The following is a 25,456-nucleotide window of genomic DNA, read 5'->3' as shown; positions in this document are numbered from 1 at the left end:
TTGAGTTTTCTTTATTATTTATTTTGCATCTGTAGCGGTAAACATGGTGCTTACTGTATAGTAGACATTTGATCTGTTTTGTAACCTGGAATTGAGAAATAAATGTGAAGCTTGAGCAATGTACAATTAATACATTTGTGACTTTTTGTTGTTGTTGTACTGAAGATGTCACCAGTTAGTCTTAGGCGTGGCAGCCATGAAGTGAAGACATCTTTTCATGGCACCCTAAAGTCAATGGGAGGCTTTGAAGGGTCCTGACCTCTGGGCCAGAAATGGCTGCAGTAATTGTATCCGGTCCATTTGCTTTCAAGATTAGTGTGGTAACATTCAGTATAAAATCAATCAGCTTCTTCTGACCTCTCTGATTGAATGTTTGTTGTACCTGCGTTTTTGACACTGTGACCTGGTTGTTCAAGAGTCCTCCAACAATGTGATTCGAAATAAATCAAGGCTGTGGCGCAAAAAAAAAAACAGCTGAAATTTATTGGGGGTTAGTTTATTTTACTTTCCCTCTCGAAAAAAATAATGTTTTTCAAACGAGTTGAACAGTTTATAGGTTACATTAAGGATGGAAAATATTTTGAAATTTATCTTGGTCTCATTTTTTTTTTTTTCCATATCACCAAAACTGGCATTTGAACAGGGTGTGACGACTATTCACACCCACTGTATCCTTTTTGGGACATTTTTGTTTTGGGGTGTGCTGTGATATTATTGTAAAGTAAAATATGCGCCTTGGTTCAATAAAGGCTGGGGATGGGGAACACTAGTTTACAGGACAGCAGAATCGGGTACGGTCTAGTTATAGACTCCGCCCACCCAGGCCGCCGGTGTAGGATATTGTGAGACACCCAAGCAAGAGAGCGAGAGAGCTCGGGAGCGTCTGAGGTTGCTAAAACTTGAGGCTCTATTTATCATCTAGATTCCATCTACTTTTATTTACAATGTCTACATCTGGGTCTTTGGATCGATTGGAACTATGTGAAAGCCTTCTGACATGGGTAGGTCAGCGACCACAACGGCCGGTATTATTTTTTTTGTTGTTTTATCCCCCTCCGGCGCCGATGACTAGCTAGTTAGTTAGCATCTATGCTATTGCTAGGTTGTGAGCTAACCGGAGGAAAAATGAGTCGAGCTGACGCTTACGTATGCAGGCCAGCTGTTGGCTGCCTGAGCTGCTGATGTGTTTGGGTGCTAGCCGCTTGCAAGCAGTCTAATCGAGCGAGAATTATCATTTTTGGTCTCCGTGCAGTCGGATATTTGCCCAGGTTAAATTCCCTAATGGATGTCATGCAGTTTAATGACAGGCAGGTCAAGTGATTCAGAAAAATAATCTGAAGAGCCTTTCTTTTTCTTTCTTTCTTTCTTTGGGTTGAGCATGGGCTGTTGTATCCGTTTTTTTTTGTCCTTTGGTTCACAATTTGACTCTTTAGCGTCCTCGTCCCGCTAAATGTTCTCTTTTGTTAATGAACCAAGTGGGGAGGGGGGGGACCCCCACATCTTTTAGCAGCATGTGCTTCCCGCATTTCTCATGTTTACATGGTCGAGATGTAGCAATAGCTCAAATGTATTCATTACAGTACATCATTTTGTCACTAGTATTATACTTCCCACTTCCCAGCAATGGTGCATATATAACTGTAGCATAATTACACTATACAGTTGCATCTTAATAAATTGGAATACTGCAGGACAGTGTTTCTCAACCTGGGGCCCGTGGACCCCTTGTGGTCTGTGGTAAAATTGTAAGCGGTCTATGAAAATAAAATACCGTTTTAAAGAGATCCTATATTTATAGAGAGGATGATTTTACGCAAATGTGACTGAGACCTTTATCTACCTAAACTACACAGGGTACACAACTCCTCCCATTTCCCTAATTCCATCTGTTTCACATGTGTAATTCATTGCATTTAAATAAGGCCTCTCGCCCCCATTCAGGGCGTCCTCAGGGTCAATAAAAAAATTTGCAGGGGTTCCCAGACCCTGAAAAGGTTGAGAGCCAATGCTGTAGGAGAGTTCGTTGTATTCCAGCATTGCAATTTCAAAAAGTGAAACTCATGAACTATACAGATTGAATCAACACAAGAAAATACATTTTCAGAAGGCCAATTTGAACCTCATTTCCAAATTAACTTCTTGACTGTTTTTCAATGTAATATTGTAATTTCTTTGAGATGCTAAAATGGGTTTTTGTTAACTGTGAGCTAAAATAATCTAAATAAGAACAAAATTATAAAATACTGTACTTTGTGTAATGAATCTATATAATGTATGAGTTTTTTAATTTAACGGCAGAAATACATGAAGTTTTCTAATTCTAATTTATTGAGATGAATCGTATTTATTACCAGCGGTGGGAAGAGTAGCCAAATATTGTACTCAAGAGTACTCATACATTTAGAATAATGACTCAAGTAAAAGTAGTCCTACAAATAATTTCTTACGTAAGCAGAAGTATGTACTCAGTGGAAAAACAAAGTACTGATTATCTGGTCAGTAACTAAAGATTTATTTTTTTTAATCAGAGCTAAAAATAGACAAAAATATAATATGTAAATGCAACATTAAATATTACCCAACAATATCACTCACTGCAACAATAAGGAATTAAATCTTTTTAAAATTACATAAATCCAAATTTAGCCACAAGAAATTGTCTGAAATGAACTTTCTTTCTTTACACTTGTGAAAAAGCACAATAAACTCACCAGGCAGAGATTACACAGAAAACCGCAACGCGTTTCTTTCATCAAGTTAGAAGTGGAGTTATTGTAGGCTGTAATGTGGACATTTTTAGGCAGACACAGATATCAGGGCATGATATCTTTTTCGTAGTGAGTAAGGTAAACAGATTTAATGTGAGGGCAGGGGTTTTGTGAATCTTCTGACTGCGCGTCACACTCTTGTTTCCTTTGTTGTTTCTGCCATGCGTCATGTAAATTAGTCATTAAAAACGTTGCTTCTGTGTGAGGGGAATTGAGACATAGTGTGTGGTCATGTGACTTCCTAGCCCTGATTGGTGTAATGGGTCAAAATGTCAGGAAAAGTCTACTAGAACATCTGAAATTTATTTGGGGTTTATCAGAGGCAAAGAGTGGCAGTTGTGCTGACTCCAATTTAACGTTAGTTTGAATGTGATTAATTCTGAACACAGCCACATCCTAGGCATAAGAGAGTGTCCACACTTGTGCAACCACATTATTTTAGTTGTTTATTTTTACTTCTCTTCTTGAAAAGATTTAAAAAATAAAAAAAATAAAAATCAATTTAGTTGTGCAGTTTATAGGTTACATTTAATGGTGTAAGAAGTTTTGAATTTTTATTTTTTTTTATCTTGGTCTAATTTTTTTTATATCACAAAAACCTTACATTTGAACAAGGGTCTGTACTCTGTAGACCTTTTATAGCCACTGTATGTAAAAAAAAAAAACATACCACCATAATTAACACTCATTTGTGCATAGGATATTTCAAGACTGCTGCTTCTAAACCAAGCTGCCATGTTATCATGGTTCAATATTATTAATAATAAAAATGTTGTCTGGACAAAGTACATATAGATTTTATAATTTCATTGTCGATTGTTTACCTGACTTCTGTCCCATCACGACAACAAAAGAGCAGAACCAAGTAATGATGATATTGTTTTATATCAATTGCGTCAAGATTGAATCAAGAATGAAAGGAAACAATGGTGGCTTAGCTTCCATTCAGATGTTTTCGTACACGCTGTACTTTGTGTGTCACGGTTAGGAATTTGTCAACCTGTCAATATACATTTAACAGCAGCGGTAAGTGATTAAATGTTAAAACTCATCCCAATAAAATTGTTTCCTTTGTTTGTTGCCAAATAACACATAATTACAGTTCAAATTTGATTGAGTTATAGTTCAATAACTGTATTCTACGTAACCAAACAAACCACATGAAGAGGGGAAACAAACTAACAAATATTGCTAGTGTGAAAGGACTCTAAAGCAGACTCACCACAGCTGAAAAGTTATCTGGTGTCAGGGCCACAACAGTGAAATTCATCTGTCATAGGTTTCAATGCCACTGTGAGAAATTCTTTGGTGGTCAGTTGTGTGACAAATTTCAGACATGCACAAGTCTGACTTTTGTTGTGTTTGTTTTAACTTGGATTCGGAAAACAAGTGCATTAGGAACAAACAGGAGCACATACTGTACCACACAAGTCACTGGTTCTTCACATCTAATGTAATTACAATGTAATTGGTGTGTGTGTCTCTGTGTGTGTGTGTGTGTGTGTGTGTGTCATTACTGGGGGTGGTGAAGTTATGTCATTGGCATGTACTCGTTGGAATTCTTGTTACCATCTCACTGACTAGCCCTGCAAATCTACATCACATCAAAACTGAAGAGAGCAGACTGCAGTGGTGTCAATGGCAGGGTCTGCTTAACACTGCTTATGAAATGACTTTGCTGCTATCAGAGCAACTGGTCTTCCTGTTGGGTAAAGCAATATCGGAAGTCCCAAGGCAGCTGAGGGTTTCTGGGGTTCAAGATTAAATTATTGTACCTGATAAACCAGAAACTAAGTTATTTAATGCACTGCGTACTAATCACTTGTCTTGTTAAAAAAAAAAAAAACTCTCAGCGCTTTCCACACAGTTGTAGTTGTGGATTTGCTCTTTTGACCTCAGTCCATCCTCTTGGATTATTATTTATATATATATATATATATATATATATATATATATATATATATATATATATATATATATCAACTGCAACTCTCACTTACTTGATTGATTCACATAATCTATTCATTTTAAAGATCAGTTGTAGGTGCAACAAATCTTCAGAGAGCTTCATGGGTTTATTGAAAACATCAACAAGGTTTATTGCGTCCTAGCTAAGTAACACAGGAATACAGTGAACTACTAGGTTTTTCAGTGTTCAGGCCACACACCATTTTTTTTTATCACATTTCAGATTTTGTGTTTATAACAGTGCTTGAGGTCGCAACATACCCCCTAAAATGTTATAAATGGCTTCCATTTTCATGAAGTTGTGGCATGACTGTCATGTTGTTTAATAATAAAACTAGCACTCTTTAGTATTGTACCTTAGACCATAAAAACAGAATGTACAGTAGCTCCTTTTGGTCTGGACGCCTTGGCCGCAAGGGGTCAGTAATATACAGACATACCATAAAGGAGACAGTCACACCTGCTAATAAGCTGCAGTAATATTTGTTGTTTTGCACAGAGGAAAAATAATACATGTGTGTGAGTATTGGCGTATTGTTGTCTACGTGTGTAGCATCACCATTTGTGTCTGAATATCTGTTGTTCTCCAACGCAGATAGTATTCATTAACATGGCGTTTTGCGTTGTGTTAGCCTGTCCATGGCGTTTTGCATTGTGTTAGCCGGTGCATGGTGTTTTGCATTGTGTGTTCGGAGGTTCCTTAGGCAACGTTATGTGGTTGTTTTAAATACACGTGGTGTAATTCTCTTTGTCTTATGTTTGGTTTGACTGTAAACTTCAACTGGGAGTGGCAGTAAGCAGCTTGAAGGCTGTTTTTTGGAAGAATTGTTCACATTGAGTTGCGCTCGCTGCGACCATCTAGCACTCGTATCTCAAATTTATGTTCGCACGTCAAAGCAAAAAATTGGCAGAGCGATGGATCACATCTCAAAAACAATTTAAGTAGGGTCACGCATAAGTTCATTGAAGGTTTTATAGACCACAATTTCCTCTAACAGGCCAGTTTAGTATGATATTCAACATGTTGCCTTTCTTTTATGGCTTTTTTGATTCCATTGTCATAACTCTGGAATGGTACCAAAATAACTGTTCTTTATTGGAACACGTTTTGGTAGACTTTTGTTAGAGTGTATCTTATGGGCTGGACTAGAAACTTTGCATGGCATGCCATGCCCTTTCATTTGGATTTATTGTATCAGAAGAGCTAAATAATACTCTGACACTGAACAGCCTCAATAGTCGTTAAGTAGCTTTTGGCCTAACCCCTCCTTTTATTCCATGACCCCTTTCTCACACTCAAGACCTCTTTTTAGCAAGCGAGCTAGTTGCTTGTGTATCTATTGCTGCTTGGTATTTAGAAGGTTAAAAAGGGGTGATCTATTATATCAACACCACTCAAAAATAAGTGTTGCCGTCATGCACACGGTATATTATATATTGAAGGCCATCAATCGTAAAGAATGCTCAACATTCCGATGACGGCTGGGAAGTCTTTTAAATGTCAGTATTGTCTGTCAGGGCTGCTGCGGGTTTCTGTGTGTGTTGGTTGTATTGTATGTTTTCTTTCCTTCCACTCGTTTCCCGGGAAGGGAAGTGAGTAAAAGTGACCAAACGTTTTGCAGGGGTGAAGTCTGTGTTGCAGCCTTTTCCACTATGAAAATAGTCTCATTACATTTATCTTTGCACTCGTTTAAGAGTAAACTGAGAAACACATGAACTGGAAAAATATTCTACAACTGTTTTGACAAATCATGCTAGTTATGCTGTTTTAGTAATACAGTATATGAAAACGGGAAGTATTTTTTTTCTTTCTAGATAACCTGCCACCAAGAAAAGTTACAAGCAGCAGTTCAGCATCTTTACATAGAAAGAATGAGTGTCCATACTGTAATAGATAGTTTTGCTGGTTATTAAAATAAAAAAAAAAAAATGGTGAAATCAACTCAATCTCCCTGTAACATGTTACGTAATGAAGGGGTGTTGTTTGGGTTGTGTGTGTTGGCTGTGGGCCAGCGGGCAGTCCTGAGATATTTGTCTGCCAGACACTGATCCTCTCAGATGAGCTCTTGCAGTCCTTTTTGGATTTGTTGAACCCTTTTCATTTCAGTTGATCACATCAGTGCAGCACAGTCGCTTGTGTATGTTTTTGCTAATGGTTCACGCACGTAGTCGTCACTACCAATCCACTGAGTTTTTGGTTGCTACTATTAATAATACGCAACATCCTGTGAAGTTTTAACAATTCCAGAAAATAAAAATAAAAAATTCATTATTTTTCAGTTACAACTGATGTAATATTTTTCTCCCAAAATGTTTGATGATACTTTCTTGGGGAAAAATCATCATGGTCTTTTGAGCCGTGTTAATAAAAAAAAAAGTTATGCGTGAGCAGGAGCTCAATCTTGTCATTTCCTTCCTGTCAAATTTCCAACATTGCTGCTCTGAATTTCATAGCCTCTGTCACATGGACTTGTTTGCATGTGGACTTGCCATTCTGGCCAACAGATTTCTTCCAGCCTTAAGTAAAACGAGAGAAAACAGAACTGGGAGGATGACTGAAGGAGGTTCTAACGATTGTTTAAACTAGTCTATAAGACGTTACAGCCATGCACCATTTTACATTTGAACTTACTCCACCGTTTCCCACGTTCATGGGAGTAAACTATGGTTAAAAGATTATGTCCTGTAATCACTAGTACTTATCGCTATTATTGTTTATATGAATATGATGAACCGCCAATCGTTTAACCTGTTTGTTTTTACATACTGTACATTCTTCAACATATGCAGTATAGGCACAATGTAATCTGATCCAATAATTATTTTTTTGTTTTTTTTTTGTTTAGGTTCAAACATTCGGTGTTGAGGCTCAATGCAAGACTGGAGAGGACATGACGAGTGGTGTCGTCATGGCTCAGGTGCTACAGAAAATGTAAGTTGTGATTTTAAAGTTTATATATATATATATAATATGTGCATTGGATTAATTTGAATAACATGTTAAGTTGTTTACATATTTGTTGGTATACTTGGGTGCTATGTTACATGTGCAATGGAAACTAATCTTTAATAATAATAATAATAATTTGGTCCGTAGCATGTCAGAAAATAGGCAAAAATGTTGATAATTGTTTTCCAAAGTAAAGGAAGAGGTTGTCTTATTTTGATTAAACACATATAATCATTTTGATTTATTTGGATTAAACACATATAATCAGTTATCTTTATTGTTATAATAAATATAATTAATATTTACTGCTTTATCATTATATTAAATACCATTGACTATTAATATTTACTGTTGAGAGGCTAAAATTCCAAGGATTTGGGCACTTTTAAGTTAAACAAGGTCTCTAAAAGAGTAATCGATTATGAAAAATCATTATAGATTTATTTTGATAATCGATTAGTTTTTGAGTAATCGTTGCAGCTTTAGTGCACTTTTAGTGTTCACTTTCATGACACACCTTTGTTCATTTTGCAGAGACGAAGTGTATTTCAATGATTCATGGATTAGTCGAATCAAGCCAGATGTGGGGGACAACTGGAGGTTAAAGGTATGGTGAAGTTTCTTTGCATTTATTTTTAAATGTTTTTTTCTGGTGCCCACATCTTTTTTTGCCCTATCCACTCATTACTGTATTTCATCAAATAGTACCTCAGTTTCAAGGTGGATCACCCACATGAGCAAATAACTGCCTTACATCCAATGAACACCTCCTTTTTGCCCACAATGAAATAGAGGTGATGTCTGAGGCATTTGTGTTAGTTTCAAGGTAGATAATCATTATTACAACCAAATTTTCACAGTGGTGGTGTTTAAATATTGCTACTTTTAGGTGGGAGACTGCTTTCTTTGCATCATATTTACAAAACTCTTTGTTTCAGGTCAGCAATCTAAAGAAAATTCTCAAAGGTGTCCTAGATTATAACCAGGAGGTAAGACAAATATCTTAAAAATATTTTTTTTCTCTTAATCAGTTTCCAGCCTTGCTGTCTCAAGAATCATTTTACTTTAAGATTAATACTAGGATAGTTAAGTCTAATGGCATTATTTCACAGAGTAGCTGTTTGTGCTGTTTTAACGTGTTTAAAGTGTTCGGAATTCTGCTTCTGGTGGTGTCCAAGGCCCCGATGACTCATTTGACTTTTGCCTGGGTCAGCCTACAAAACAAATTTGGTCTTTACGAATGGAACTATGTCAAACTACTACCTTCAAATCTTGCCGTATCTTGGTCGGACAGTGGCAACAGGACACGACATGTATTCCGCTCCCACCGTATCCCGTCTTTTACAATCACGGGGCTTTATCTTGTCAAATCAAACACTGTTGGGGAGGCAGGACCAGAAAACGTGTCATCTTTCACCGCAACTGGATACAACTGTAACCATGGCAACAAGTTGTTATCAAACAATGGATCGCTGGTTCAGTCTTGTGGAGGAAAGAAAAAAAAAAAGATCAAAACGAGGGGGAAAAACCTGCTCTGTTCATGGGTGCTCGGGAGATTACGTTTTGGGCTATCCATTCAAGGATTACTTGAGGTATGTTCACATACTTTTACATTACGGCTCGCAAGGAAAGAACAAAACGTTATGTAGCCTAGCAAGCTAGTGCTAGCACTAACATTTGTACGTAAACATACCGGCTTTCTGTCGAATCTTGCTCTAAAGCTTTGATAAACAATGGTTTGTGCATGTGAATAAATGTTGACAGCGGCGACTAAGTATGCTGACAACGGCAAGCACTGGAAGCGATACGCAATCCTATTGGTCGACGTCAAGGTGCGCTGTCGGAGAATTGTCGCTGATTTGGCGCAGTACACGGAAGATATTAAAAAAATTTAACATGCTCAACATTTCATTGTGGCGTCGTAGGGCCAAATAGTTGGTCGTGGATTATGTCACACCACAAGAAGTTTTGTTGTTCCCGACAAAGTATGTCTGGCCCGATCTGAATCGATGGTTAATTGGGCCAATATCGGAGCTCAAATCCTGTAGTCTGATCAAGGCATTATAAGGATACATTGCAATGAGTAGACTGATCTCCCTTTCTAGATTCTCGGCCAACATATAAACGACTTTACGCTACCTGACATCAGTCTCATCGGAGAACACTCTGACCCTGCAGAACTTGGGAGGATGCTTCAACTCATTTTAGGCTGCGCTGTCAACTGTGAACAGAAGCAAGGTTCACACCAAATCTCCACATTTCAATAAAAGTTCTACTGAATATGTTTACGATCTCAAGCTGACTGTGGTCAAATTTACCTCATCCATTTTGTTTGTCCCTCTAGAATATATCCAAACCATTATGATGATGGAGGAATCAGTCCAGCATGTCGTCATGACAGCCATCCAAGAGGTAGATTATCAGGCCCTTGATGCCTTTATGAAATAGTGTTTTTAGACATTCAGCTCTTCACTCGAACGCACCTCTATGTTAAATGTGTGGCTGGATCTGATTTCTCAACATTCCTGAAAGACCTTGCTCGATTAAGTCATATCTTCAATCACCTTGTTTTGTGTTTCTGTCAGCTGATGAGTAAAGAGACTCCAGTGACAGGAGGGAACGACTCCTATGTGGATCTAGACAGACAGGTATGCGCACGAATGTTGACTTTTATCTTTCATGACCTGCTGGTAAAATATTTGCAGAGCCTGGATGTCAATGAGATGTGAGTGTGTTTTGTGCTTGACTGTATCTCAACAACAGCGTTCCCATGAATTGAAAAGGTCTTAACTTTATTTAATATATCGTCTCTGTCAAGTGGAAACCTATGTCCAAATATGGTTATATTTTTAAAAATTATTTTCACAAATTGATTCTAATAGTCAGTCCCAATGCAGCCTGTTATTTATTTATTTTATAAATTATTAACCTTTCTAAAGTATTGAAAATAGCTTGTACACTTCAACTGTCTGAGAGGTGTGCTTTAACTCACCCTCTTCTTGACTCCACGGGAGCCTCGCGGCATTATGTCACCTCTAGATTATTAGACAAATCAGTTAGATACATTTGAGTAGGCCAGTATTGTTAAAAATCGATAAACGTAATGCTTCTTTACAGAAGGAAGCCTATAAACATACATCACTCATGGCTCTTAGATCTTTGATAGATTGGGAAGGTGACATAACCACAGTCGTGAGCTTTTGTTATGTATTAAAGCTTTTTTCCTTGTTGGGTGTTAGCTGCAAGCACAGACTTTGAAGGGCACGGCTGGCGGCGATCATGTCCTTAACATTGTAATCAATGACTGTGATTGATTGAATGATTTTCGAGATGCAAGGATTACACCCAACAGTGCCGAACGATATCAACACATAGTAAAGCGAACGGAGGATTAAATTTTAGTTGAATAAAGCCTGTTTTTTTCCATTTATTTTTACTTCCCCTGCTTTAACTAGTGTTAGTTTATAGCACAATAGCACCGCTTTTAAGGTGTGTGTGTGTGTATATATATATATATATATATATATATATATAGTTACATAATTTACCAGAACTATACGGTATTGGAAAAGCTTTAAAATTGTGTGCTTGAATTTGACTTTGAGAAACCCCACAGGTAAGTTGCGCATAGAATAAATTAAATTAACTGTTTATTTGCTTTGTTAGTTGAAAAAGTCTGTTGAGGAGCTGAATGAGGCTTTGGCTACAAAGGAGGAGATCTCCCAGAGGTGTCGTGAGCTTGATATGCAGGTTGGTTTCATGCAATCCTAAACTGGTATTTTTTGTTGTAAAGACCTTTTTGTTTTTTTAAATCATAGTGAGGCGAGCATTTAGCCTTTTCACATCCACTACTAAATAATTTATCCTTTATTTCTTTCCCCTCTATTTTGTGTAATTGTATTTACATGGTATCTTCACTTGCTTTTTCCCTCCTGGTTCTCAATCCTCCCCTTAAAATTGTTAATATGCCTTCAGTATGTATCATCATAACAGATGATCAAAATGCATGGATGCATTTCCCTGCCAGCTCCAGAAATGAGCTGTATTTTAAAGGATTAGCTTATCTCCTGTTGTGTTCACTCTGTTTCCTCTAATTGCCTGACTATTTCAACATATACTTTGTGCCTTGCTTTAAAGGCCCTCCATGTCCAAGAGGGGCGCGATAGACTGAGGTTAGAGTTTAATGAGCTAGAAGAGAGGGTAAATTCAAACTTTATTTCTGCCTCTTTCTACCATTCATTCTGTGTGGTTTGTCTAATAAGAGTCCAGGAGTTGTTGTTTTTTTTTCAGTTTGCTTGCCTCAAATTACCCCTTCCGTGTTATACACGTGTGTGTATGTGTGTGTGTATGTGTGTGTGTGTGTGTATGTGTGTGTGTGTGTGTGTGTGTGTGTGTGTGTGTGTGCGCGCGCACACACGTCAATTTGACCACAACTGCAGGTTTGTGTCATATGATAGCCCCCCACTAATAAGCTCCATTCTTTTCCCCTGTACCACACATTTCCACAGCAACAGTAGGAAGAAACACTGGATGGCTTTTTAGGCCAAGAATAGGTTTCGAAATGTTATATTGCATACAAACATACATCTCCACATGAACCTGGGTATTTATAATGTATACACTATATAGTATATTTGGAAAAATATTTTAGTAATTTAATACAAATAAATTTTTTTTCTAAATTAGTCTTTCAAGTTGACCTAATCGAGCAAAATTTTGGTTCAATCAAATTGTCCAACTTTGTTGTATTTTATGTGTTGACATTATGATCAGATATGACACCAGGAGTAACTCCACTGTCAGTTAAAAATTTTTGTTAGTTATTCTGTCCTCTCCTCCCATTACAAAATGTCTTTCTTTCTAAAAAAAGAAAGATTATTCTTTCTGTTCGTGTGGACATAGCCTTAAATTTCAAAATATATCTATATTTAGGGCCGTGCAGCATAGTAGTCATGGACTAAAATTAGGATGCGGCTTGTGCTTTGCTTGGTGTGGAGTTTGATACCCTGTCTACCACACAGGGAAGACAACATCAAACCATATGTAGCCCTCTTTGTTGGTTTGCCCTGTTGAGGACTTGCCGTGTCTTTGCCTTGTTACCAGAACTGATATTGCAACGTAGAGACTATTTTAGGTGTCATCTTGGGCTGGGTAATATGGCCTTAAAATAAAATCTGTTTTGTTTTCACAAAAATCTGATTTACATTTTTAGTTTATCCCCGCCCTTCACCTTATAGAAAAAGCATGTGACAGTTATTCAAAACAAGTTTTGCTCTTTTTCTACTGGGCTGCTTTCTTGCCATACGGAAAACAATGTGAAAATGATTTCACTCATGTCGTCTGTTTCTTAGCTGGAATTAAAGTCGCTTGTCATGTATTTGAAAAATAGTCGCTAAAGGGGTCAGAAAAGTCACTGAGCGAGCTCCTCTCTAACTTATTGGGTCCTACCCCTAATTCTGACTACAGATTTGACTTGTATAATTACGAAATAGGAAGCTAATGATATACATATATAAATTTATGCTGATTTATTCAAAAAGAAAAACTGAAATATCACACAGCCATAAGTATTCAGACCCTTTGCTGTGACACTCATATTTAACTCGGGTGCTCTCCATTTCTTCTGATCATCCTTAAGATGGTTCTACACCTTTATTGGAGTCCAGCTGTGTTTGGTTATACTGATTGGACTTGATTAGGAAACCCACACCCCTGTCGATATAAGACCTTACAGCTCACAATGCATGTCAGAGCAAATGAGAATCATGAGGTCAAAGGAACTGCCTGAAGAGCTCAGAGACATAATTGTGGCAAGGCACAGATCTGGCCAATGTTACAAAAAAATATTCTCCTTCACATAAGGTTCCTAAGAGCACAGTGGCCTCCATAATTCTGAAATGGAAGACGTTTGGGACGATCAGAACCCTTCCTAGAGCTGGCCGTCCGGCCAAACTGTAAGGGGGAATGGCAGAGGATCCCCAAATCCAGGTGTGAAAAACTTGTTGCGTCATTCCCAAAAAGACTTATTAGCTAAAAAGGGTGCTTCTACTAAATACTGAGCAAAGGGTCTGAATACTTATGGCTGTGTGATATTTCAGTTTTTCTTTTTTAATAAATCTGCAAAAATTTCAACAATCCCGTTTTTTTCTGTCAATATCTGACAATAGGTGCTGTGTGTACATTAATGTGGAAAAAAATTACTTGTGATTTTAGCAAATGGCTGCAATATAACAATGAGTACAAATTTTAAGGGGTCTGAATACTTTCCGTACCCACTGTACAGTACACTATGTATCAAGAAATAACAGGTCCATGTAAAGTAATCATGGCATTCAGGCATGTTGTCAGTGTAAGTAGTGCACATCAGTGGGGACATGCTTTTAACCACGGAAGCTTGTAAATAATAAAAACTATTGTGTTGATGTAAAAACTTGATTTGATCAAATCAATCAATTGCCCAGCCCTAGTGTCATCTACCTTGAATTTATTTAAAATTGATAGGTATTAATTTCACGTTTGAACTTCAGGTCGCAGCCTTGCAGGAGGAAAAGAGCAGTTTGCTAGCAGAAAACCAGGTTTTAATGGAGAGACTCAACCAGTCGGACTCCATTGAGGATATGAACAGCCCGGCTGGCCGCAGACACCTCCAGCTACAGACACAACTGGAGCAGCTCCAGGAAGAAACATTCAGGTGTGAACTAAACCACAAAGAATGATTATTCTTCTCGGGAAAGAGTTGTAAGTTAAATAATTTAACGTGGGTCGTCATTTTCCAGGTTGGAAGCATCAAAAGACGACTACCGGATCCGTTGTGAGGAGCTTGAAAAAGAACTCTTGGATGTAAGGTCACAGAATGAAGAGCTCACATCTCTGGCTGATGAAGCCCAGTCGCTCAAGGATGAGATGGATGTGCTTAGGTAAGCAACCTCGTTATGTTTCTATTACTTTCATCTATTACAGTACAGTCACATTAATGGTGGAAAGTTTTTTTGAACTTATTTATCTTGAGCTCATTTTGTTATATTGTAAAAACTTAGGGTGTGTAGACTTTTTATATCCGCTGTATATATTAAATATCTGATGGAGAATAAACCACGTATTGTTTTACAACCAGGCATTCATCAGACAAGGTGTCAAAGCTAGAGGGCACAGTAGAACACTACAAGAAGAAACTTGAGGACATGGGACTTCTCAGGAGACAGGTACTGTATGCACCCTCTTAATCCTTTTTCCACAAAACGTGCTTATGGTCTGTTTTAGTTGCACATATCCAATTGATTGTGATTCCATTTCCAAAAAGTTGCAAAGGTTACATGAAACCTGCTCTCACACATAGCTTGTCTTCCTGTAATAAGCAGCCAAGAAAGGACACAAAGGATGTCCTCCATTGTTATTCTTTGTGTACTGTATCACATTCCTCTTGTGTATTGGGTTCTATTGCATTGCACTAGTATGATAATATGCTATTTACGGAGCTGAATTATCTTTCACTATCTCATGAAAAGCCCAGTTGTATAAACACAAGTCAAATCATGGTTTACCATTCTAAAGCATATTCTGAACTTCTTGGTGGAAATGTGGCTCCCAATGAGTTTTTCATCCACCTGTAAATTGGTTGATTTGTACATTTGTTTTATGCATTTAAATGTAAACACGTAGGTAATCTAGTCATATCTCTGTTTCCATTTCTCAGAGTAAACTTTTGGAAGAAAAGAACACAGTTTTAATGGAGACCAACATCAGTTTAGAAGAAGAGCTTCGAAAGGCTAATGCTACCAAGGGCCAGCTAGAGACATACAAGAGACAGGTAACTCAAAAGGCAATCAGCCATGTTGCCTCTCACAAGTGTAGTTACTTATGTAACGTGCACAGCCCTGCTGTGGCAGTGATTGTCGCTCTTCCGATCTGTGCAGGTGGTCGAGCTTCAGAACAGATTGTCGGAAGAATCAAAAAAGGCAGACAAGATGGAGTTTGAGTACAAACGCGTCAAAGAGAAAGTAGACTCTCTCCAGAAAGAAAAAGATGTATGTATATTATCTTTTTTTTCTATGCTGTTTTATTTTCCTGTATCAAAATCCAAAACGGTATATTATTTCATTAGGTTTGAATTAAAGTGAGAATATACTGTTAATTGTTAAATGGTTCAGTTCAGAAGTCTCTCCTAACTCACAAATTCACATATTTATCTTTATTCACTTAGCGTATGCGAACGGAGAGAGACTCTTTGAAGGAGACCATTGAGGAGCTGCATTGTGTCCAAGCTCAAGAGGGACAGCTTACATCAGGTACAATGCTAAAAATGTGGCCCAATTTGACCAGTCTTTTAGAATAATACAGAATAAAAAGACCATCATTTTTGCCCAGGTCTTCTCCCACTAACAAGCGCTGATGGCTCTGATTCGTTGGCGGCTGAGATCACGACGCCAGAGATTCGGTAAGTCTTCTGAACCCCGCGCATGTCATTGACAATCAAAGATACAATTCAAAAGCTCTTTGAGAGTGACATGTTCAGAGCTGCTGTTCACTTTGCAGCCACATGCTTTGTAGATCATTCTGCTTTCCGCCCATGTTGTTGTACGTTTTATGAGTTGGGCCGAAAAAGCACTCCTCCTTAACTGAGTTATGTAATAGCAACATACCAGTTACATCAGCCTGACTGCTGCTTTCCAAGAGGGCTTGATTTTGTGTTGGCTTGATTCCCCTCTTTTGTTTTTTCAACAGAATCTTGTAGCGATTGTTGCTCTCACTTTTAATCCTATCAAACGTATTGGCTGCCTGCATACCAGAGAATGAAGTTGTCAAAGATGGGATTACCACTACTCAGTGAAAAGAACAGAGTTCTCAACTGAATTACTTTTCTTTGATGCATTTTCACACAGGGAGCATTTAATTCGCCTTCAGCATGAGAACAAAATGCTGAAGCTGGCTCAAGAGGGTTCGGATAACGAGAAAATTGCACTGCTACAGAGTCTGCTGGAAGACTCCAATAGAAGGAAAAGTGAACTGGAGACGGAAAACAGGTCAGCCCAGGACACACAAACTTGCAGCGTACCCTGACATGCAACCATTTATTACAGCTTTCCCACAAAGTGCTTTTTCTAGTGCAAAAATATATATACATATTTCAGAGAAAAGTGAGCTCCGACAGGCCTACAGCAACCTTGTCGCCTCAAGCTTGCCTCTGGGATTTATTCTAAAGCCGTCAGGCTGGAAGCTTTGTGCTGTGTTCACAACTATGTTGTCCAACTGGTGTCTGTGCTTTGCATGTTTGCAGGTTAACCAACCAGCGCTTGATGGAGGAACAGAGTCAGATAGAAGAGCTACAGAAAAATCTGCAAGAACAAGGCTCTAAAGCAGATGATGTACGTAATAAATTGTTTGTTTAATACACCTATGTCTGTCACTGAGTTTAAGGGACACAACATAAATTCCTCAATGATACCTATTTGGAAACTTGTTCCAGGTCTCTGATGTAATAATAATTATTTGAATACTATTTGTCTTACACCCAGAGTTTGAAGTGATAAGGAACTGGCACATAGTCGTCATAGTTTTCAATCCACTTTGTTTATTCAAACTATACACAGGGAAATTCTGCACATTTAGTGTGGTGCAGTTTCTCCATTCATCCAACAGATTCAGTCCACGCTTGAAGATGTTAACACACCTGTTAAACTAGACTTCTATTTCATGTTTCAGTCCTCCATTATGAAGAAGAAATACGCGGAGCACATGTAAGTTACCGTATTACAGACACACCAGTCTGCACTGTTTGCCATTCTAATAAAATAGTCAGATGATTGATGACATTGTGGTCATATGTGACCTTGCATTTGGAATCATTTGTTCATAGAAAATTTGTCAGTGAGTATTCTTGTAGTTTAAAGTGGGCCGTCAGTATTCACTTTTCTTACATGAGTTCTTTGTGCTCCTCAGGGATAAATTACAAAAGGTGAACAATGAGTTACTCAAGAAAAATGCCTTCATTGATGAGATGGAGCCCAAATATGCTGCCAGCTGTGAGTTTGCAGTCTAATGCAACCTACTCTTTGAATGTTATTTTAGGGTCTGTGGCTGCATCTAAATGTGTTGTCCTCTTCTGTTAGCTCAACGAGTGGATGAACTGGAGGAGGCTTTGAAAAAGAAGGATGACGAGATGAAACAGATGGAGGAGCGATATAAGAAATACCTCGAGAAAGCCAAGAGCGTGAGAATTTTTTTTATTTAACCTTTGGAACTAATAAGAGATGACAGGAGATCATTTGTAACTGACTAGACTGGGTTTTCAGGTGATTCGTACCCTGGATCCTAAGCAGAACCAAGGCTCGGGTCCGGAAGTTCAGGCGTTGAAGAACCAGCTGCAGGAGAAAGAACGGATGTTGCACTCGTTGGAGGTAATCAATTAGGCTTTCTCAAAGAAATGGGCCAGCTGTTTTGTAGACTAAAGATCAGTGACTCTACATAGGACTGTGCGATTCTGTTCTACAGTTTAGTTTGATTCTGAACATTTCTTAATGTGCTATTGTTTTGTTTTTGTTTTTTTCCCCCCTCCACAACAGAAAGAGATGGATAAGACAAAGAGCCAGCGGGACTACGAGGAGAAACTGATTGTCTCGGCCTGGTACAATATGGTAGGAGACATTAACATCTTCAAAATGAAGCCATTGATAAATCAATTCACATTTGTCCTCTAGATTCTTAACAGAAATGTTCTCATTTAAAACATGTAATGACCAGTGATGCCGGTAATGCATGACTTAAAAAAAAATCCGCCATTTTGAGTAACGAGCAAAGTTATTAGACTACAGTTACTTCTTCAATCCAACAATAGTTACTTTTGCATCATCAATGTCTTTCACCAAACAGTAATTTGTAGCTGGTGATTGAAACAAAGAGGGATGTGATTGTTGATTCGATAATGCACAGTGACGGTGTAGTACCATAAAAGTGCAAAGAAATGCACGATTTCACTGTTGCCACATGAATTTTGTTATTTTCCTTAGTAAAAAGTGTATTTGTTGTTACTTTTTTATTTACACATTAAGCATACAGTTTTACTGGCCTGTTAAACGCGCAATGCATTGTGGGTTAATTATTCATACCGAGTGCGCGATCATCAATCGGTCATGGAGGGTAAGGAATGACTCAATGAAGGACTTACAATACTTAGCTTAAATAATATTTGCAATGAAAAGTGAGAACTCTCAACTTCGTCTGTGAGCTTGTTGAACGCGCTGGACGGCTGACGTCACGTAGTAAGAAAAAAAAAGTTTTCTCGCTCTTCGCGTCAAAATTCCTGTGGTGGGAGCAATTGTGTGTGTGTGTGTGTGTGTGACTCTCACGTTTAAGTACACGGCCGCACAAAGGCACGCACACACACAGTTGCTTTCATCGACCCCAATTGGCAGTGTACTGAGAATGGTGTGCTTATTTACGTTTAGGAACTTACTGTATTGTCCCTGGCATGTCAAGTTTGCACTAAGGTGCTGATTTAATGTGGCTTAAACTACACTAATATTTATTGCTTCATGTTGGTAACATGATTCTGTAACTTGTGTGGCGTACATTACCAAGTAATGGGTACGGTTAAACTAATGCTTTTTTTTGTACTGTGGATAAGTGATATTCCTGCCACTTGGCAGCTGCCGAAAGTAACTAAAGAGTAATTTTTGTCTAACGTGGTTACTTTTTAAATCAAGTAATCAGCACAGTAACTAAGTTACTTTTAAGCTCAAGTAATCAGTAAAGTAACTACGTTACCTTTTCAAGGTAACTGTGGCAACACTGGTAATGACAAATGAGAAAAAGGCATTTCATCTGGAGGCGGCATGGCTCGGGTGGTAGAGTGGTCATCTCCCAATCCTAAAGGTTGAGGGTCCTTGAGCAAGATACTGAACCCCCCAATTGGTCCTGATGCTGCGTCATCAGTAGGTGAATGAGCGTTAAAGTGTTTTGAGTTCTTTGAAGGTTAAAAAAAAGACAAAGCCACATAAAAGTGAAAGCCCATTAACATTACCATTTATCTCTTTCTCTCACCCACATATTTTTTTCAAATGTTTGTTTTCGATATATTAATTGGAATTTCTAGCATTTTTTCGCTACACAATTTAATGGGCCATTTAATTCACAAAAATATACACATTTTAATGACTTTTTTCAGTCATTAATGTTTATATGAAACCCTCCATAGCCAGCCAAGGTTTTGAGTTTTAACAATAAATATGTTTAATCACTAGATGGCAGTATAAGACTAAGCATAACAGATGTTCGCTAACGCTGCTGCTCTGGTGGAAATGATCTTGACTTCTGAAATCAACACCAATGTGTTGTTAGGATTATTTTCTCCCTATTTATCAGTATTAGCGGGCTGGTTATAACAGATTCCTGCTGCGGCATCTGTTTTAAAAAGGATAAATTACTATCTAGATTATGCTGATTGTGTTTAATGTTCATCTGCCCACTTGGTTTCTCAGGGAATGACTTTCCAGAAGAAAGCGGCTGAAGACAGATTGGCCAATACTGGCTCCAGTCAGTCTTTCCTGGCCCGCCAGAGGCAAGCCACCAGTTCCCGCCGCTCCTACCCAGGCCACGTCCAGCCAGCTACCGCAAGGTAGAAAGGCAGAAAAACGCTACAGCAAAACTACCTTAAAAAGCCCTGAACCGTTGATTTCACCTTCTGCCTATTGATTTTCTTTTTGTTTTTCCACCCTTCTTCCTGATCAGATCCTTGAGGTAGAGATGCCAGGCAAGACTGCCACAAACTTTCACCACTTTTATTCCCCGCTAAACTTATTTTCCCCTGACTCAAGCGATGGCAGACCACACACAGCCCAGCATAATTCTATCATCAGTCATTATTAATCACCTCGAACACATTGTTCACCACTTAACCTCAACTTCTACATGCAGTACTCGTACACAATTCTACCTACTGGATATTAATCTTAAAGGTTCTTTCATTTTCTGCTACCACCAACTGACATTGTCTGAGCTTCTCAGTTGTATTCATATATTAGTTGATATGATCAATTTATTAGTACAATACCCAGAAGGGAACCACATTATCTCCTATTTGGTCAACAATGTAATTCCACAATGAGCTCATTAGCAAAATATATTGTCTCGAAGTGTTGGAATAATTCCAGAAGGTGGAACGGCTTCACCAGCGTATATTTGATTCTCTCATAAAACATTTAGTGCCAAAATGGAAAACTATACATGCTATAAAGACAAATGTTCTTGGACACCTGCATCTTGTGGAACTGGAAATTGAAGGAAAGATGGAGTTGAGCACCCCCTTCATTTTTCGTTTTTTGTCAAGACTTTCATCCAGAAGAACATTTGTGAAGTTCGTGGCTCACAATCTTCATTTTGAAGCATTTTTTTTCTCAGACTTTTAAAAAATAATGCTGATAATTTGTCATCTGTGGAACCCCAGATGTGACATGGGGGGGGGGGATTTCTTTTTTTATTGTGGCCACGACAGAGGTATAATTTATGCACAAAATATAAGTTAATATTAATATCATTCCTGGGCAAATTGATCGTACCTTCCCGAGAAACTTTAAGGTTAGACAGAGGACTACATGTGTTGGTTTCTTGCTTAAAGGTGTGCTCCATTTCCTTACCCTGACGTTCAAGTTATTCTTGGATGATATTAAACCCACAAATGAGTTAAAATCGACAGGTTCACGACCCTGGTCCTGCATGCTTCTTCTCCTGTCCTTGTCCTATTCTTGTCCTTTTTTTAATGCACATATTATAACTATTTCTTGGCCACAATTGAGTATATTGTGTCCACAAGTTATCATTTTATGCGCAGCTTTATGTCTATACTTTCGTCACAATTTAAAATGTTTGTCCCACATCACGTCTGGGGCTCCATAGTCACCCGCTTAAATCAGGGCCAGAATTTGCTGCTAACATTCCCTGCGATCTGACCCTTATCTCCTGTTCTCCTCCCCTTAACAGCAATATCCCAGCATGATCGGCACAACAGTGACCCGGCCTGATACGGCTCGGCCCGTCTGTGCTGGCGAAACCCGAGGCGCACGATGCATGAAATACCCGCCTGCTGAATCTTTGCATGACTTTGCATTGACTGTGAGTTAACCCAGCATACAGCAAAAGCAGCATGAGCACTAACTGCCGTCTGCAGCATTGCAATCTTCAGACCCGTCGGTAGGGGGAGCCGTGGGGAAAGAAACCCATTAATTTCGTCCCTCTACACTACTATATTCATTCATCTCGTTTTCCTCTTCCCTAACTCCCATCACTGTTCCTTCCTTGCTCCTCACGGACACACCTGCTCCTGTTTTCAACCTGCATCAGGTCTGTTACAACTCCGCCTGTTACGAAGGCCTCGGCCAATGCCAGTACAGCACAGTGACATCTGTCCTGAATACCTCAACAGCATTTTCCCACATGTTCAGTAGTGAATTGATATCAATATTTAATAGGAAAACAATTAGTAGGAAAAAAAAGAGAGAAAAATCACCCTTGAAATTGAAAGTGACCCAATCCCCTCTTGGACACTTTGTCATTGTGTTTTAAAAAAAAAAAAAAAAAAAAAAACATCCATGCAAGCCGTAACCTCTCCTTAATATGTGGCTTGAGGGCGTGCTACCTGGGCTTTTACCTCAAGTTCTTTGATAGGCATAAGATGGGAAGATGTTTGTATGCAACATCAAAATCACAAGTCAATTCAAGTATTTTTCTAAGCTACATTATGTCTGATCAGTATGTATTTTGTGATGTAATTGTGTTTATTTGATGCATATGTATTTAGTGTACTTGGACATAAAGCAGGTTTCCCTTGCGTGTTTCAGTATAAGTCCAAGGAAGTAAGAACCAGTATTGAGCCAAACGTAAGTATTCGCACATGTGAAGCATCTGTAAAAAATGGATAAAACTACATTAATTTATGCAGGCTAATGTAGTCCTTTTTTTTTTAATTGCGAGATTAAGCAGATGATAATTCCATCTCGAAAACCCTTTTTTCCCCCCCATTTTATTTTCTGCAACTTATTACAATTATTTTGAAAGCTATTATCATAGGTCAACTTTATCAGACAGCATCATATTGTATATTTTGTGTAGCTTTTTAATGCATATTTATATTTTATTTGCAGGGCTTTATATATCAACACATAAAAATGGTGGTGACATGCATGCTACAGGCATAAATGCATACTTTGATTGACATGCGAAAGATGGTTAAATCCTCCAGTTTAGTGCCTTTGTTACTGGTGCGATGATTTTTAAGGCAAGCTGAACTTAAACATCAGTTTCATTGTCATTTTGAAAAGGAAAGTAATAGGAAAAGAGCATCAACCACCTCCACATTCATAGTTGAAAACTAAAATTGATGAGGGCTTGTCTTTTTTTTATATATATTTTACTCAATATGTAATGGTTTATCTTATGCAGTCCCTTTTTTACTCTTACAAGGTTATTTATTTTGTGTCTTGAGCGCAAGTTTAAGTATTGTTACCACAGTTCCATATGACATTAAAATATGTTTTAATAATTGTCCGACACAAAAAGAGCTGGTGGTGTCCTGCATTGCTTGTCTTCAATCTAATGAAATGACACAAAGCTTAACAGTCTGATAAGTCAACAGGTTGTTTGTTACTTTTAATTTCTTTACAGGGAAATGACAGTTTCTGGTCTTAAAAGGATTGGTGAATCTTGTAACAAGAAAAGGACATTTTAAAACTGTAATTACTTTGTATTGGATTTATTCTGATCCTTCAAATGAAAATATTTTATACTTGGGAATTTAATAAAATTGCCTTTCAAGTCATTTGCAGTCAATATTAAGTGGATTTTAAAAAAATAAATTAAAAAAAAAAGCAGTGGAACCTCCAAACAGTCTCTTCCGTTAACTTCCAAGTTGTTCAAATTTACCCCAAATTATCCAATATCATGTTTTTTTATTTTTTTATTATTATTAACATTCACATTCTGAACCGCCATAGAGGTATAAAGAAAATGTTACCCGTGTAAAAGTCAAACCACTTACCTTTTCACTGACATATAATGAACGGTGACTTCCTGTTCATTATACTGCCTTGTGGTGTTTTATAGGTATTGCTGAAATAAGTTTCTGTATAATTAATTTTTGTGTTTGGGCAGCCAAACCATTTTTAGGTCACTATAAGGTCCATGGCAATCGCCACGCTTTTCTTTAGCCGTCACTGTTACACTTATGTGGTTGGTATAGCATTTTTCCCAAAAAAGGTTGGTTGAACTAAGCACATCAACGGAGATGAGTGTTGAATTAACAGAGCTAAAGAAAAAAAAATCTGCTTGATTGTTTTTACTCCATCTGTTAATTGTATTCTTCTTTGTAAGCAACTTTTGTACTGAGGGAGGAAGTTAGTTGATGCAACTTGATTCGATCAACTTATTTGCAAACTAAGCTCTAGTTGCGGCAGTCTTTTGTGCGTCGTCATTCAAATTGTCTCAATGGAGGAGTTGAGCTAATGTATTGGCGGAAAAAAACTAATTGTGTGCATTGGTGAGATGTCAAGCTAATTGAGCACCTGATGTTCCTTTTCGTGTTTCAAAGAAACATTGTTACACTGTGAGACTGTACAACACATTGGAGTGTTTTTACTTAGTTTTTCGGGTATTTTTTTAACTGATTGGAACAATGGAGTTGAAACTAACTTTCCATATGCCAAGTTTTCTATTGCTTGTATACAAACCCACTGTGTACAAAATCAAGTCTTGCAACTGCAGTAAGCGGAGGCCTTGAACGCTTTGAGGGAGAGGGAATAAAAGTAGTTAGATGGATAGCATCTATCTGATAATGTGCTTCCACTGTATAAATTGGATATGACATTGTAAATAAAGGCTTGTATTAAAATATTATATTGTGTTTTGTCTCTATTTGTATAGGCCTCATCAGGCACGTGCGCACACATTTTGGGGGCAGGTTCACAAGCCAAAAAACTCCATTATATATTAAACCTATACAGTATATTTATTTTAACATAGTCTAATCAAACAGGATAGCTCCAATATCAAATTGAATAAATGAATGAATAACAGACAAAATAATCATACATGTATTCTATCAAAACATTAAATATCGGCGCAGAATAAATTAAAGCATCCCATATATATTTTTTAAAAACTACTTCAGCTACTTTACAAGAGCACCCAGTCCTTGGTGCCTTCTCACAGAAGACAATATTTGAAGTGAAGTTTTCCTGCCCACAGACCAAACCAGCCTTTTGCACATAACTAATTGCAGTAAGCAAAAGATGAATGCCAGTTTTCATGATTTATACCCTGATAAAATGTAGCCCCTCCTGTCCAACCTTGGAAATGAATCCTGGATTCCCCTCTAGCTTCTGACATGGAAAATAGAAACATTTCCCTGGGTCATCATTCATGTATTCTTCATTCTGCAGAGCTTCTTTCTGTCTCTCCTGCCTCTGGGTGCGTCCTCTTGGCACATCGAAGCGGCGGTCCAAAGTCAATAAAAGACACGCTCTTCTGGTTTTTTCGCACACGTCCATCACAACCAAACTGAAAGTCTTTGTTGTTTTACACCAGCCTCTTGTGTTTTTATGTGTATCTGAGTCAACTTCAAAGCTGAATTTTACAGATTTCACATTTCTACATACAAATGGAGCTCAACAAATTAGTACATTAAGTTATAGATATTATAAAATCAATTGTTTTCCGTGGGCCCAAAAAATTACATGGATGTTCCCAAGCTGTAAATGTCATGTCTAAACGTTGTCGGTAACGTACA

General features: G+C 38.0%; 1 protein-coding gene across 3 annotated transcripts; it reads left to right on the top strand.

Moving 5' to 3' along the window:
- The first annotated feature begins 856 nt into the window (after window positions 1-856).
- Window positions 857-24,564, top strand: hook3 (hook microtubule-tethering protein 3). 3 transcript variants are annotated; one of them, XM_061698332.1, is made up of 24 exons: window positions 857-1,001; window positions 7,583-7,668; window positions 8,221-8,293; window positions 8,625-8,675; window positions 9,792-9,924; window positions 10,031-10,098; window positions 10,272-10,334; window positions 11,353-11,436; window positions 14,214-14,377; window positions 14,463-14,603; window positions 14,801-14,888; window positions 15,380-15,493; window positions 15,600-15,710; window positions 15,887-15,971; window positions 16,051-16,120; window positions 16,566-16,706; window positions 16,961-17,048; window positions 17,386-17,420; window positions 17,623-17,705; window positions 17,793-17,893; window positions 17,976-18,080; window positions 18,246-18,317; window positions 20,160-20,296; window positions 21,658-24,564. In XM_061698332.1, exons 1-24 carry the CDS (start codon window positions 945-947, stop codon window positions 21,671-21,673), a joined length of 2,166 nt encoding a protein of 721 aa, XP_061554316.1. In that variant the 5' UTR covers window positions 857-944; the 3' UTR covers window positions 21,674-24,564. The 3 variants fall into 3 exon arrangements, with proteins under 3 accessions (XP_061554316.1, XP_061554317.1, XP_061554318.1); XM_061698333.1 differs by having other exon boundaries at window positions 20,410-24,564; XM_061698334.1 differs by having other exon boundaries at window positions 20,160-24,564.
- The last annotated feature ends 892 nt before the right edge of the window (window positions 24,565-25,456 follow it).

The sequence above is a fragment of the Phycodurus eques genome, chromosome 15 (genome assembly GCF_024500275.1).
Source record: "Phycodurus eques isolate BA_2022a chromosome 15, UOR_Pequ_1.1, whole genome shotgun sequence".
Classification (NCBI taxonomy): domain Eukaryota; kingdom Metazoa; phylum Chordata; class Actinopteri; order Syngnathiformes; family Syngnathidae; genus Phycodurus; species Phycodurus eques.
This window is presented reverse-complemented; position numbering and strand designations above follow the sequence as displayed.

Bases quoted from the DNA above. Each gene is read 5' to 3' on its own strand.
- hook3 (XM_061698332.1), top strand. From the start codon at position 945: ATGTCTACATCTGGGTCTTTGGATCGATTGGAACTATGTGAAAGCCTT. The intron at 11,437-14,213 runs GTTGGTTTCATG...TTTGAACTTCAG, and splicing joins GTCGTGAGCTTGATATGCAG to GTCGCAGCCTTGCAGGAGGA. The intron at 14,378-14,462 runs GTGTGAACTAAA...GTCATTTTCCAG, and splicing joins CTCCAGGAAGAAACATTCAG to GTTGGAAGCATCAAAAGACG.